The sequence below is a fragment of the Rhamphochromis longiceps genome, linkage group LG19, assembly GCF_057381845.1.
Source record: "Rhamphochromis longiceps isolate RC_006_pf linkage group LG19, R_longiceps_female_GT1.1, whole genome shotgun sequence".
In the NCBI taxonomy this organism is placed as follows: Eukaryota; Metazoa; Chordata; class Actinopteri; order Cichliformes; family Cichlidae; genus Rhamphochromis; species Rhamphochromis longiceps.
The window spans coordinates 21,138,356-21,153,496 of NC_140575.1; the positions used below are offsets into that span (position 1 = coordinate 21,138,356).

Sequence of the window (15,141 nt, forward strand, 5' to 3'; positions counted from 1 at the left end):
ATTTACATGAAATTATTCAAAATTATATACATTATTCATAATGTGACAAAGAATTCAGAAACAACATGGAGAATTTCTTGATGCATGCTCAATCATCCAGGTAATTAAATCCCTAAAGGTTGATTCTGTTCATCTGGACGTAGCGTTTTCAATGGGAGAAAAGTTTTGTCACTCATCCAAGTGACTTCTGCAGTCTCAGCTGACTGCAGGTTTCCCTAATCTTATAATAATAATAATAATAATGGATTCCATTTATATAGTGCTTTTCGAGACCCTCAGAGCGCTTTACAAATCCACTATTCATTTACACACGGGTGGAGGCAGCTACAGTTGTAGCCACAGCTGCCCTGGGGCAGACTGACAGAAGTGAGGCTGCCATATCGCGCCATCGGCCCCTGTGGCCAACACCAGTAGGTTTTAGATGAAGTGTCTTGCCCAAGGACACAACGACCGAGACTGTGGGAGCCGGGGCTCAAACCGGCAACCTTCCAATTACAAGACGAATTGCCAACTCTCATTATGCAATGTACTGTTTAAAAGAAAAAACTTTTTTTTTTGCCTTGACAACATACATTCATCTTCATTTCAAATAAGTAGTTATTTTTCACACAGAGAGCAATACCATTCTCCAGCCTCTGCTGTCCAAAACTACTCTGTATTCATCTGGAGGCACTGTGTGTGAAACCACTTTAAATAGCTCTCATGCAGGAACAAAGCAATTGTATAAAATGAAGTGAGGGAATGGAGCTATAAATAGATTAATATAGATATATGAAAATAAACTTATATATAGACATAGGAGCACAAGTTTTAACATTAATGTTTCTGGGATATAATAAACAATATAAGCATACAGGTGTCTAAGCAAACATTGTGGCATACAAAGTGATAGTGCAGTGAGTCATGTTTATTCCTGTTCAGTATGTGTCTGACACAAGTGGATGAATTTAAAAGTCTGACAGCAGCAGCAACAACAGACTATGCCTTCCTAATGACTTTCTATCTGTTTACATCTTTTTCTTTGATGCCTGTATCCCAGCTTGAAGAGTCTTGGACCCTTTTTCTAGTCAGTGGGTGTGTGGGCAGACAACTCTGGCTTGTCACCGAGTTGGATTTCCTGGTATTTGTAAGATGGCACTATCTACAAATCAGGACACATTAACTATGATATTAAAAAATGACATGATGACATAGTTCTTGGTCAGTTTAACAAGCATTTCTCAGTTTTGTTCTTTATAGTTCTGTTCATCATATCATTGCTTGTGAGTCCTGGATTATTTGATGATATGTTTACATTATGTATTCTTTTGTTTTCAGTTCCATGTTGCTTTTAAGTGTAGTTCTTCTTCAGCGTTCCACAAGTGGATGGAACACTTGTGAAAACACTCTAGTGTTAAAGCCAGTCTTGTCTTCATGTCTGTTTATGCTTTTGTCTGTGTCAAGCTCGTGTGTCTTAGTCTGTGTTTTAGTTTGGTGGCCTCTTGTCTCTTTCTTGTGTTGAGTCTTACTTCCACTGTCTTCTTATTCCCAATGTATCCCTGCTGTGTTACACAGCCGTCTCCAATTCCCCTAATCGCCATCCTATTTATACATTTTGCCAATCTCCCGGTCTGAAGTACATTATTCTATTCTATTCTATTCTATTCTATTCTATTCTATTCTATTTATACAGCACCAAATCGCAACAACAGTCACCTAAAGACACTTTATGTTGCTGGGTAAAAACGCAACAATAATACAAAGAAAACCCCAACAATTTAAGTACCCCATATGAGCTAACATTTAGTGTGAGTGGGAAGGAAAAACTCCATTTGAAGAGGTAGAAACATCTGGCAGAAACAGGCTCAAGGAGAGACACCCATAGGACAACATATACACTGTGCAAGAGATACATACTAACTAATGATTAAATGCAGAGAGGTGTATAAACACAGAACGAGCAAAGAAGGAAAAAATTCATACATGATGGGAATTCAGCAAGAGCCTAGGCTTATTGCAGCACAAATAAGGGAAGATTCAGGGTCACCTGATCCACTATAACTGTATTATTTGTCAAAACTGAGGGTTTTAATGCTAATCTCAAAAGCAGAGACGGGTGTTTGTCTTCTGAATTAATTTAGAATAGAATAGAATAGAATTCAACTTTATTGTCATTGCACATGTCACAGGTACAAGGCAACGAAATGCAGTTTGCATCCATCAAGAAGTATATATTGTAATAGATGTATTACAATATATATTAGCAATAATATAGGTATGTAAGTATATTACAGAAATGGGTCTATTATGGTATGTTACAATGTACACAGTATGAAGTAAGTTATGAATATGCTATAACTATAAGTATGTACAGGCTGTAGTGAGTACAAGCTATGAACAGGATATAAATATGAAAAACTATACAGAATATGAAATAAAAAAAACTATACAGAAGTATGAGATATACAGCTATACAGAAATGTGAACTATGCAGGTTATAAACCGTTGCAGAATTAAAAATTATCGTTTTGTACAGAATGATGTGAGCTGCATCCACAGAAGAGAGGTCTAAGAGATGAAGACTCTGATTCCTGTTCAACATTAAAATTCTATACAAACCACAAGTACACCTAATATTCTAAAATTAAAATCTGGATTTCAAAGCTAGTCAGTGAAGACAAGCAAATATGCTGTCTCTTTATAGTTCCTGTCATGACTCTCTCCGCAGCACTTTTGATCCATCAATATTAAACAATTATTGATGCATCGGATTGAGATGAAACCTAGCCCACAGGTACAGTAGGTGTTCCAGAAGAGAAATGTGTTGAAAGTTGGACATCAACTACTCAGGATGATTTTTAATGAATTTTCGAAAATTGACATAATTCTACTGTATTGGCCGACTGCATTGGATACAAGTACCCTTTAATTTCTGAGGAATTCTACAGTAAATCTGGATGAAACTTGGCACACAGGTACAGTAGGTGTCCTAGAGAAGGAATCTGTTGAAAGTTGCACATCAACTACTCAGGATGATTTTTCATGAATTTTTGAAAATTGACATAATTGTAGTGTATTGGCTGTATTGCATTGAACACAAGTTTCCTTTAATTTCTGAGGAATTCTACAGTAAATCTGGATGAAACCTGGTACACAGGTACAGTAGGTGTCCCAGAGGGGGGATGTGTTGAAAGTTGGACATCAACTACTCAGGATGATTTTTAATGAATTTTCGAAAATTGACATAATTCTATTGTACTGACTGTATTAGATTGAATAAATGTTTCCATTAATTTCTGAGGAATTCTACAGTAAATCTGGATGAAACCTGGCACACAGGTACAGTAGGTGTCCCAGAGGGGGGATGTGTTGAAAGTTGGACATCAACTACTCAGGATGATTTTTAATGAATTTTTGAAAATTGCCATAATTGTAGTGTATTGGCTGTATTGCATTGAACACAAGTTTCCTTTAATTTCTGAGGAATTCTACAGTAAATCTGGATGAAACCTGGCACACAGGTACAGTAGGTGTCCCAGAGGGGGGATGTGTTGAAAGTTGCACATCAACTACTCAGGATGATTTTTAATGAATTTTCGAAAATTGACATAATTCTACTGTATTGGCCGACTGCATTGGATACAAGTACCCTTTAATTTCTGAGGAATTCTACAGTAAATCTGGATGAAACTTGGCACACAGGTACAGTAGGTGTCCTAGAGAAGGAATCTGTTGAAAGTTGGACATCAACTACTCAGGATGATTTTTCATGAATTTTTGAAAATTGACATAATTGTAGTGTATTGGCTGTATTGCATTGAACACAAGTTTCCTTTAATTTCTGAGGAATTCTACAGTAAATCTGGATGAAACCTGGTACACAGGTACAGTAGGTGTCCCAGAGGGGGGATGTGTTGAAAGTTGGACATCAACTACTCAGGATGATTTTTAATGAATTTTCGAAAATTGACATAATTCTATTGTACTGACTGTATTAGATTGAATAAATGTTTCCATTAATTTCTGAGGAATTCTACAGTAAATCTGGCTGAAACTTGGCACACAGGTACAGTAGGTGTCCCAGAGGGGGGATGTGTTGAAAGTTGGACATCAACTACTCAGGATGATTTTTAATGAATTTTCGAAAATTGACATAATTCTATTGTACTGACTGTATTAGATTGAATAAATGTTTCCATTAATTTCTGAGGAATTCTACAGTAAATCTGGATGAAACCTGGCACACAGGTACAGTAGGTGTCCCAGAGAAGGAATCTGTTGAAAGTTGGACATCAACTACTCAGGATGATTTTTAATGAATTTTTGAAAATTGACATAATTCTATTGTACTGACTGTATTGCATTGAATACAAGTACACTTTAATTTCTGAGGAATTCTACAGTAAATCTGGATGAAACTTGGCACACAGGTACAGTAGGTGTCCCAGAGGGGGGATGTGTTGAAAGTTGGACATCAACTACTCAGGATGATTTTTAATGAATTTTTGAAAATTGACATAATTCTATTGTACTGACTGTATTGCATTGAATACAAGTACACTTTAATTTCTGAGGAATTCTACAGTAAATCTGGCTGAAACCTGGCACACAGGTACAGTAGGTGTCCCAGAGGAGGGATGTGTTGAAAGTTGGACCTCAACTACTCAGGATGACTTTTAATGAATTTTTGAAATAAACATAATTGTAGTGCATTGACTGTATTGCACTGAATATGAGTTTACTGTGATTTCTGAGTAATATTACAGTAAATCTGGGTAAAACCTGGCCCAGAGGTAAAGTAGGTGTCCGAGAAGAGGATTGTGTTGAAAGCTTGGCATCAACTTTTAAGAATGATTTTTAATGAATTTTTGAATATGCAACCAGACTGTCACGATGGCTGTATTGGGCTGTTCCATTGTAATTTGTGTGCGCGCGTGCGTGTGACTGTTCACGCGCGTGCACGTGTGCGCGAGTCTAGGCTTTCAATCAGGATATAAAGCGAAAAGGCGCTACCGTAAAGACTGGTGTAAACGCGCAAGGAAATTTATGCGGCGGATAGGAGGCGGCTGGCTTGACCGCGGCTCACAAATGACGGCTCACATATTTTCGTACCTTATCTGTGGAATCAGCGCGTACAAGTCGTCATTCAAGCAAAGGTAAGTCAGCTCGAGTACTGCGAGTGAAATGCGTTTGATTTCCTTGCAAACATTCAGATTAGTGCAGCATAAATTCATTCATGAGGGGAAATTACAGTGAGAACATGTGGAGGCTGTTAGGTGGATAACATAGCGAGTTCAGTGCATTGATGTGACATTCTCCTGAAGGATTGTTATTCTTTATGGTTAAAGAAATTGCACTAATTTATTCATATTTATTATAAATAATCCTAATTAAACATCTTGCTTCCATGTTTGTATCTTGTGTCACTAAAAATAAAATTTATTTTAATTTTATATATTGATCAATGACCTGCAGAATCTCCTTATCATATTAAGGGATTCATAATTGTCACTTTATGCTTTCTCCATCTCTAAAGTGATGACATCCTTGCATTACCGGTACATACTTTAGGTTCATTTTCTGCAGGCAGATTTACATTATAACATGCAGCGTTCTATAGATGGACACATAAAGAAATGAAAAATTACATGTATGTGCTAACTTTCTAAACACTTTGTTACATTTATGATAAAGTAGATAAAACACATTTACGTCGGCCTTGGCTCATTAGTTCTTGTCTTTAAATGAACTTTGTCTGTGTGTGTTTCAGGTCCTGCACTCTCAAAGACTGAATGAACCAGCATTGCAGCCATGGGTCACTGTGAGCATCACAGGGAAGGTTGAAGCCGCCCACTGCACCTGTATGGCCGGAGTCGCAGAGACCTGCAGCCATGTCGCTGCTCTTCTGTTTAATGTAGAAGCAACAGTGTTGATCCGTGGCACAAGGACTGTTACAGATGAACCTGCATACTGGGTTTTGCTGGGTAATATGACCAAGATACAGCCAGAGGTTGGCCATAAGATAGACTTCTCCTCTTCAGCTGCCCAAAAAAAGGCTCTTGATCAAAACCTAAACAGACCATCTGTAGTGACAGGTAAAAGGAGCTGTCCTCAAAACAGAAAAATCCCACCTGCTACTGTGGAGGAGTTGTCACTGCTATTGGATACTTTGCTGGAACACAGTAAAGCTGTGGGTTGTGGGAATGACCCATAATGTTTTATCTAGGGGTCTAGATTTATGCCTGTAGTGCACTGCCGTGTAAATAATTTGCATTTACTGAATATATACTCACTGAGTACCACTGTTCAAAAGTTGAATAAAGAAACAAACTAATTTTTGCCTCTTTTTTTTTTTTTATTGAAACCACCTTATAGAACATCACATCAGTTACAATGTAGAATCCATGTCATTTATAGTTTACAAATGACAAAATGTTTACACAAAATCATGAGTGTTTACATGACATCACCCACTACTAACATTATTTACTGTATCTTTTGAAAAAATACAGCAATTTTAACAGCACAAGACTTAAGAATATTTAACAGGAGCAGGTTTCATTCTTCCCTGGTTTTATTATCACACTGTTCACCAAAACGCAGCAAACCTTCACCATCTTATCCAGAAGGGTCCCCTCTTCACCCTCACATGGAAGAAGTAATCTGATTGGCATGGTGGTATGTTTGCAGCAGGTCCCTTGTGTAGCGCTGGAACCCAGTCACGATGTTTCATCCATTTCATAGGCTGGTTTGCTGCAATAATGCCAAATAATTAGCAACTCTATAAATAGAAGCTGGGAGGAAGCTGGTGGCTGCCTTGTTTAGCAATCACGTGATTTTCGCGCATTGCATGCCGGGAACTCGTGGCAAAACAATCCAAGTACCGCATCAAATGCAAGCATTTGCAGCACCGCAAAACGTTCATTCTCCGGTTCCAATGCCTTCTTGTTTTTTCTTTGACGCACAAAAAGGAATGTACAAAAACAAAAGGAGAACAATGCCGGTCCGTACAAAGACAGATTCGACGAAAAGACAAAGAAAAGATACGAGGAAAAAATCAAAGGAGTGAAAGGGTCAGACCCTTACGAGTACACAGAGTGGACAAAAGACGTTAGCGTGCTGCCCAACTTTCACCACGCTCATATTTATAATTATACGGTTCTTGGAGTGAGTGCATACACTCATGAAGTTTAGTAACTTCAGGTCACTGCAACAAGCCCAGGTACAGTTTACCGACGGATGGGTACAGGACCTTGAAACGCACCGTGTAGAACGAAAGACCATCGTACGAACAAAGGTAAGTTTACCAGTCTCACAAATCGTCGTCATAAATACACATTCGTTAACCGTTTATTAATATAACCTTTGAGCTCAACGGTAATTAATTAGTAGTGGAAATAATTTCTGGTAGCATTACAGAAATGTAGCAGTGACAATAATATTGTATGCTGTAATCGTACTGGACAATTAGTGATACAAAACAACTGTTTTATCCTGTGAATAAAAGTATATGTTTTTGTCAATGTACCATGGTAATAACAGAAGCGAAACGCAATATTGTGTCAGGACAATTCACTATTTATGCACAATAAACACAATAAACAAAGGAGCATAGCGCAACAATTTCTGTTCGGCGCCAGACTTGCTTGTAACCTATATCACCAATTATGTTAAGAAAAATGACGTATTAACTACTACAAAACTCTGACCTTTGTGGGAATGCTTGGAGCAGACTAACCTGTGAGCTGGAGTGTTCTGAGACGTTATATTTGGTATATCCAGACCATCCGTCGGCTCTTACTTCGGAAACATGGCTTAAAAAATTTCTCTTCAACGACTTAATCCGATAAAAAAAAAAACGATCTCTTTACCCGTCGGCTTCCCGTGGCTGTCATGCGACCGGCTATTGCAGTTAATAATACAACAGCTTCTTGCCATTTTTTGGGTTTCTTTTTATCGCTGTGTAACTGAGTTCAATTGAAAGCCTGCGTGCGCTAGTACCTCTTGCCACAAGTTCCCAGAATCCTTTGCGGTTTTACCCCTGAATGACGTCACATTTTCAATCTTTATCCTGGTGGGCCGGTCTCTAGTCAAAATGCCCGGGCCGATTTTTTGTCCCAGTCCAGCCTTGCCACCGGGCAAATGCCCGGTATGCCAGTCCAGCTATGCGGGGCGGTCCCTCTGGATTGGCAGACCGGGGTCCAATCTTTAAGAAGTGCAACTGGAGGTTGTGCTTCAACTACAGGGAGATCACACTCCATAGCCTCCCCAGGAAGGTCTATGCCAGGGTGCTGGAAAGGAGAGTTGACCCTTTAGTCAAACCTCAGATACAGGAGGAACAATGTGGTTTTCATCCACCAGGGCTGCCCTTTGATTCTGTTTATAAATTTTATGTGCAGAATTTCATCTGTGCTTTTTTCAGATGATGTGGTTCTGTCGGCTTTATCGGGTGGTGGCCTCTGGCTCTCACTGTAGTGGTTTGCATCCGAGTGTGAAGTGGAGGGAATGAGAATCAACACGAATGTGAGTGAGAATGAGAATCAAATTTGAGGTCTTAGCTGGAAAATGGTAGAGTGCTTACTGTGGGTCAGGACCAAATTGCTGCCCCAAGTGGAGGAGTTCAGCACTTCCCTTAGATACAGGGTGAGGAGTTCAGTAATTAGAGATGCGTAAAGTTTTTATTTAAAAAATAAAATAAAATAAAATAAGAGTTAGATACCTGACTCTCCAAATACATTTCCTGTAATGTGGGTACAATTCACATATTCCTACCAGCGTATGAACAGTCAGTTCCTGATACATATAATTTGACTGAAGATTTGTATGCTTGGAGTGAATAAGTTCCTTGTTTTAAGCTCAGGCCTCTAATGATTGTGCAAATTGGACCCAAAAACTAGGAGCCCTGCATTACAGAGCTCTGGGTCCTCAACAAAAAGGTTATATAATAATGTAAATAATGTAAAAATAAATATAGATGCTTGGTAGTGTGCTGATTTGCCACTAAAGTAACATCAAAAGTACATCCCCGTGAAACATTAAATTGGCTAGTTTCTACGTGTGGCTAACCATAGGCCACATTTTATCTCCTGCTAAATTTTCAGACAAACTCTTGTAATTCACCGTTTATCATTTGTATATTCTCCCAGTCCACGATGAAATAGAATAGAATAGAATAGAATAGAATTCAACTTTATTGTCATTGCACATGCACAGGTACAGGGCAACGAAATGCAGTTTGCATCCATCCAGAAGTGCTTTAGTGATATAGATATATTACAATATATATTAGCAATAATATAGATATGTGAGTATATTACAGAAATGGGTCTATTATGGTATGTTATAATGTCGTCCAGGTGAGATCCTCGGAGATGTGGACTCCCAGGAACTTGAAGCTGCTCACACGCTCCACAGCCGTCCCCTTAATGTGGATGGGTGGATGTGGGTCAGCATTCCTCCTGTAGTCCACGATGAGCTCCTTGGTCTTCTCGGTGTTAAGCAGCAGGTTGTTTCTGTCGCACCACTCAGCCAGACGATCCACCTCCTCCCTGTAGGCGGCCTCATCGTTGTCACTGATGAGGCCAATCACCGTGGTGTCATCTGCAAACTTAATGATGGTGTTGGAACCATCAGCAGGTCTGCAGTCGTGGGTGAAGAGGGAGTAGAGGAAAGGGCTCATCACACAGCCTTGTGGTACACCGGTGTTCATTGTGATGGTAGATGAGCAGCGGTTATCCAGCCGGACATGTTGGGGGCGGTTGGTCAGGAAGTCCAGTAACCATTTGCAGATGAGGGAACTGATACCCAGGTCTGTCAGTTTCCTGATGAGTTGTGAGGGGTGGATTGTATTGAATGCTGAACTGAAGTCTATAAACAGCATTCTGGCGTAGGTGTTGTTGTTGTCCAGGTGTGAGAGGACAGAGTGCATTGCGATGGAGACTGCATCCTCTGTGCTCCTGTTCCGGCGGTATGCGAATTGGTGGGGGTCCAGGGTGGGGGGGAGACAGGATTTGAAGTGTGCTAGGACCAGTCGCTCTAAGCACTTAGTGATGATGGGGGTGAGTGCTACCGGGCGGTAATCATTGAGGCAAGATGGGTTGGAGTTTTTGGGTATCGGGACGATGGAGGTGGATTTGAAGCAGGCCGGTACCACAGCGTGGGCCAAGGACAGATTGAATATGTCTGTGAGCACTCCTGCAAGCTCCCCAGAACACGCTCTGAGAACACGCCCGGGGATGCCATCAGGGCCTGCAGCCTTGTGGACATTGATCCTGCTCAGCACCGCTCCTACATCGGTGGGGGAGAGAGTCATAGGTTGGTGGTCTGGCGTCATGTCTGCTTTGGTTGTGGTTGTGGGGTTCCCTCGCTCAAAACGAGCATAAAAGTTGTTGAGCTCGTTGAGGAAGGAGACATAAGAGGATGCGGGGGAGGGTTTGGTGGTCCTGTAGTCTGTGATGGTCTGGAGTCCTTGCCACATGCGTCGGGGGTTGGAGTTGGAGAAGTGTTCTTCTACCTTCTTTTTGTAATGGTGTTTGGCTTTTTTGATGCCCTTCTTTAGATTAGCCCTGGCTGTACTGTAGGCGTGTGCATCTCCTGACCTAAAGGCAGTGTTGCGGGCCTTCAGGAGGAGACAAACATCCCGGTTCATCCAAAGCTTCTGGTTGGGGTACATGGTGATCCGTTTCTGGGTGGTGACACTGTCTGTGGTTTTGGAGATGTAATCCAGTACAGATGAAGCGTACTGGTCCAGGTCTGTGTGGGTGAACATATTCCAGTCTGTGTTTTTAAATCTGTCCTGGAGCACTGCGTCTGTCCCCTCTGGCCACACTTTAATTGTCCTCACAGCAGGTTTCACACGTTGGATGAGTGGTGAATACCGAGGTGTGAGGAACAGGGAGAGATGGTCCGATTGTCCAATGTGGGGGATACTCCAAATACTCCAAGAAATCCAAAAGAATTTCCTACATACAGTCAAAAGCATGTAAACAAACATCACATTAACACACGCCTACACTAGTGTGAAGCAGCAAGTTGGATGTTGAATAAATATAATACAGGTTATCGAGGGATTGCATGCCAATCCCAACTGAAGGCAAACGTGACAGATGTTACGTTCTGGTCCCGGCAAGTAAATAAACGTAACAAATAGTTTGCCCCACTCACTTCCCCACCCACACACAAACCCCAACAACGACACCTTTTTTAAGTATTTAAGCAGCCATTTATTTTCATCAGCAGTGAGCAATGCCAAAACAATAAACAAAACTCCCTATAAAACAATCCCTAGTCTTCCCTACACCAAAATAAAAAGAAGCCCAAACAAAAGACAAGTCACTTACCTAACTATCTAACGAAAAACAGGAGAAAACTTGTTCAACAAAAGAAAACGGCTTCTCACGCCTACTAGGCTGCGACAGTGAAAGTTATACAGCAAAGGAACAAAAAAGTGACCGCCACTGGTTAACTTATTTACAATTATTTACATGGCAAGGCTAGAGGTACACGTGAATACTCCAGCCTGCACTACAATGACACAACCCACAACTCTGTGACCGAGTCAACGGGGTTCCAAACAGCACTCCCAGGTGACTGTCATCCGGACGTTAAGTACTGGAGGTGGTCCATCAATTATCCAGTCGGAAGGTGTGTAGAGACTCCACCCAGATACCTAGCAGCCACGCCCAGGTGTCCACCTCCTAGGAGAGAAAAAAGGGAAAATACCGCCACCATCCTCCGGTGGGAGGCACAACACCAACAAACACATCACTGGGTCATAACAGTTTCCCCCACCCAAAAAAAAAAATCAAACATCCAACCCCACACAAAGATGTTTGATTTACGACCTAGAGAGGGCATCAGCCATAACATTCTCTAAGCTCTTATATATTGGATCTCAATGTTGAAATCCTGTAGGAGTAAGGACCAACGCATGAGGCGCTGGTTGCTGTTTTAGAAATGTTCTAGAAAAGAAACAGACTGGGTGGTCAATGCCATTTTCATCCTCCTGCACGAGCACTGCACCCGCCCCCAAAACACTGGCGTCCACCTCTGAATCCTTGGCCCCTCAGGAACCGCCCAGGGACACCAAAAGTCTCCAGATTGCGCTTTCGCTCCTCTGCCCACGTCAGTCTGAGCCCATTATCAGATGAGATGTTGTCAAAGAAAAACTTTGCTTTGTCATAGTAGCACTTTGGACCAAAATGATCCTCCCCTGAACTCAGCTGCAACCCCTCCTTTTCCCTTCCCTCAGAATTCCCATCCTTTAGATTCAGCCCCTCCTGTAACTTCTTCTCAAGCGCCTCCTTAATGAATTGCGCGTTGGAGGAATCAAAATCAAAGTCTGTGTCAAATTTAAGGGTGGGAGATGGAGCATTAGCCACCATCAGCTGGCCTCTTCTGCGGTCCCTATGCCGTCGAGGTCCTTGTCTTTTTCTAGCAGGTGGCCTGGTTTCAGCATTTTGCTGCTGCTGTTGCTGGGATCCACTCGCACCTCTCCTCTGCCTAAATGTCTTTACACTGACGGTTTGAACAGCCTTTGATGTGGCACGATCGAAACCACTGTTATCTGTAAGTGGTATATCGACTACTTCTGGCGACGGAAAAACTGTGCCGCCAGCTAGATCGTTTCCCAAGATGATGTCAATACCTGCAACCGGTAACTGGGGCCGCACCCCAAGCTTAACCTCACCAGACAAAAACTGAGACGAAAGCTGCACCAAGTGTAAAGGAACCCGTATTACACACATCCTAACTCCCCAGGCTAACACATCCGCCCCACAACAGGATTGAGCTGAAAACGGTAAGACCCCCTCACGAATGAGCGACTGTTTCGCACCAGTGTCTCGCAAAATACTGACAGGAGTCCGCCGATCTTCTCCTATCAAGGAAACAAAGCCGTTTGACACAAACGGCTTAAACTCCTTATCTACTTTATCATTTTCGGGGGCCATCACCTCCCCCCAAGTAGGAGAGTTTGTCTGTAGAAGGTTTATTGGGGAAGGAGATGTACCCTGCCTGGTCATTTCTTTTCTCTTCAGAGCAGGGCAAACCGCAATAAGGTGTCCCTGCTCATGGCAAAAAAAACACACGCGGTTCTCAATGGATGAGGGGATGGCACGGCGGGTGCCCCTTGGAGACCATCTGGGCGGGCTACTGGAAGACGGAAAACTGTGAGCAGGAACCGAAAACACCACTTTGTGTGTCAACACAAACTCATCAGCCCGTATAGCAGCAGCGGCGAGAGTCGTAACCTTCTGTTCGTTTAAGTAGGTTACCACAGTGTCTGGTAGTTGATTTTTAAACTCTTCTAACGTCACCAACTCACGCAGGTCTTCCAAGGTTTTTACTTCTGTAGCATGACACCACTTATCAAACAGAGTTTTCTTTTCTCTGGCAAACTCCACATAGGTCTGGTTGGCGGATTTTTTCCCATCCCTAAATCTCTGCCTGTAAGCCTCTGGCACAAGCTCGTAAGCGCGTAGGACAGCAGCCTTCACCATATCATAGTCAAAACTGTCCTCCAGAGAAAGAGCGGTGCATACCTCTTGAGCTTTCCCCACCAATCTACATTGGAGTAAAAGAGACCACACATCCTTTGGCCAGTGCAGCGCACCTGCGATACGTTCAAACACTGTGAAATACGAATCCACCTCAGTTTCCCGAAACGCCGGCACCATTTTGATGTGTTTACTCACATCAAAGCCACCACCTGGCATCGGGGCCGGTGGCTGCGGAGATGGCGACTGCGGGGATGATGACTCCGGGGAGGGTACCTGCGGGGATGATGACTCCGGAGAGGGTACCTGCGGGGATGGTGACTGCGGGGCTAACCGAGGTACAGGAGGGCTGGCAGACACAGAGGCTCCCCTCTCTACCTCCAGAGCCCTGATCCTCAAGTGCATAGCGTCCACCTCCAACTGCTGTTTCTTTAGCTCCACCTCCTTAATGCGCAGCGTTAACTGCAGCTCCTCCACAGAAGGGCTAGGCGGAAAAGGGAGATTTTTCAGTGGGGCAGAAACACCAGCAACAGCCCCCAGCTCAACCCCCCCTGCAGGACCCGGCTCACCAAACAACCCCCTGTCCGTCAACTGGACACACAGGAGCTCCCTAAGCTCTTTCTTCTTCGCAGTCAACGGCACAGTCACATCAAAGAATTCAGCAACAAGCAAGAGGTCAGCCTTTTTACACCTGTCCAACTTCTCCGCAGACGGGCTCAGAGTGAAGTCCTCCAACTTAAACTCCATCCTAACACACACACCCCCCCACACAAGAAAAAACCGCCAACCAAGAAAACAAGCCACAAAAAGAACACAAAAGAGACGAGCCCCCAATATGTTACGTTCTGGTCCCGGCAAGTAAATAAACGTAACAAATAGTTTGCCCCACTCACTTCCCCACCCACACACAAACCCCAACAACGACACCTTTTTTAAGTATTTAAGCAGCCATTTATTTTCATCAGCAGTGAGCAATGCCAAAACAATAAACAAAACTCCCTATAAAACAATCCCTAGTCTTCCCTACACCAAAATAAAAAGAAGCCCAAACAAAAGACAAGTCACTTACCTAACTATCTAACGAAAAACAGGAGAAAACTTGTTCAACAAAAGAAAACGGCTTCTCACGCCTACTAGGCTGCGACAGTGAAAGTTATACAGCAAAGGAACAAAAAAGTGACCGCCACTGGTTAACTTATTTACAATTATTTACATGGCAAGGCTAGAGGTACACGTGAATACTCCAGCCTGCACTACAATGACACAACCCACAACTCTGTGACCGAGTCAACGGGGTTCCAAACAGCACTCCCAGGTGACTGTCATCCGGACGTTAAGTACTGGAGGTGGTCCATCAATTATCCAGTCGGAAGGTGTGTAGAGACTCCACCCAGATACCTAGCAGCCACGCCCAGGTGTCCACCTCCTAGGAGAGAAAAAAGGGAAAATACCGCCACCATCCTCCGGTGGGAGGCACAACACCAACAAACACATCACTGGGTCATAACACAGATGTAAAAAAATAAAGTGGTTTTCATATATTAAATCATAAAAAATTATTTCATATATGAAAATGTCAACGTTATCAATCCCTTATCAACAAACAGTATATCAAAGACATTAGATTCATGTAAATTATACATTTTATGCATAGATAAGAGCATTC

At 42.4% G+C, this 15,141-nt stretch overlaps 1 protein-coding gene across 1 annotated transcript; it reads right to left on the reverse strand.

The window, feature by feature from the left end:
- Window positions 1–11,156: 11,156 nt before the first annotated feature.
- Window positions 11,157–14,365, reverse strand: LOC146646655 (uncharacterized). Its single transcript, XM_085392025.1, has 2 exons — window positions 13,782–14,365; window positions 11,157–13,751 (listed from the first exon to the last, which is right to left on the reverse strand). The coding sequence occupies exons 1-2, from the start codon at window positions 14,220–14,222 to the stop codon at window positions 11,976–11,978; spliced, it is 2,217 nt and encodes a 738-aa protein (XP_085248151.1). The 5' UTR covers window positions 14,223–14,365; the 3' UTR covers window positions 11,157–11,975.
- Between the last annotated feature and the right edge of the window lie 776 nt (window positions 14,366–15,141).

Bases quoted from the DNA above. Each gene is read 5' to 3' on its own strand.
- LOC146646655 (XM_085392025.1), bottom strand. From the start codon at position 14,222: ATGGAGTTTAAGTTGGAGGACTTCACTCTGAGCCCGTCTGCGGAGAAG. The intron at 13,752-13,781 runs GTACCCTCTCCG...TCATCCCCGCAG, and splicing joins CGCAGTCACCATCCCCGCAG to GTACCCTCCCCGGAGTCATC.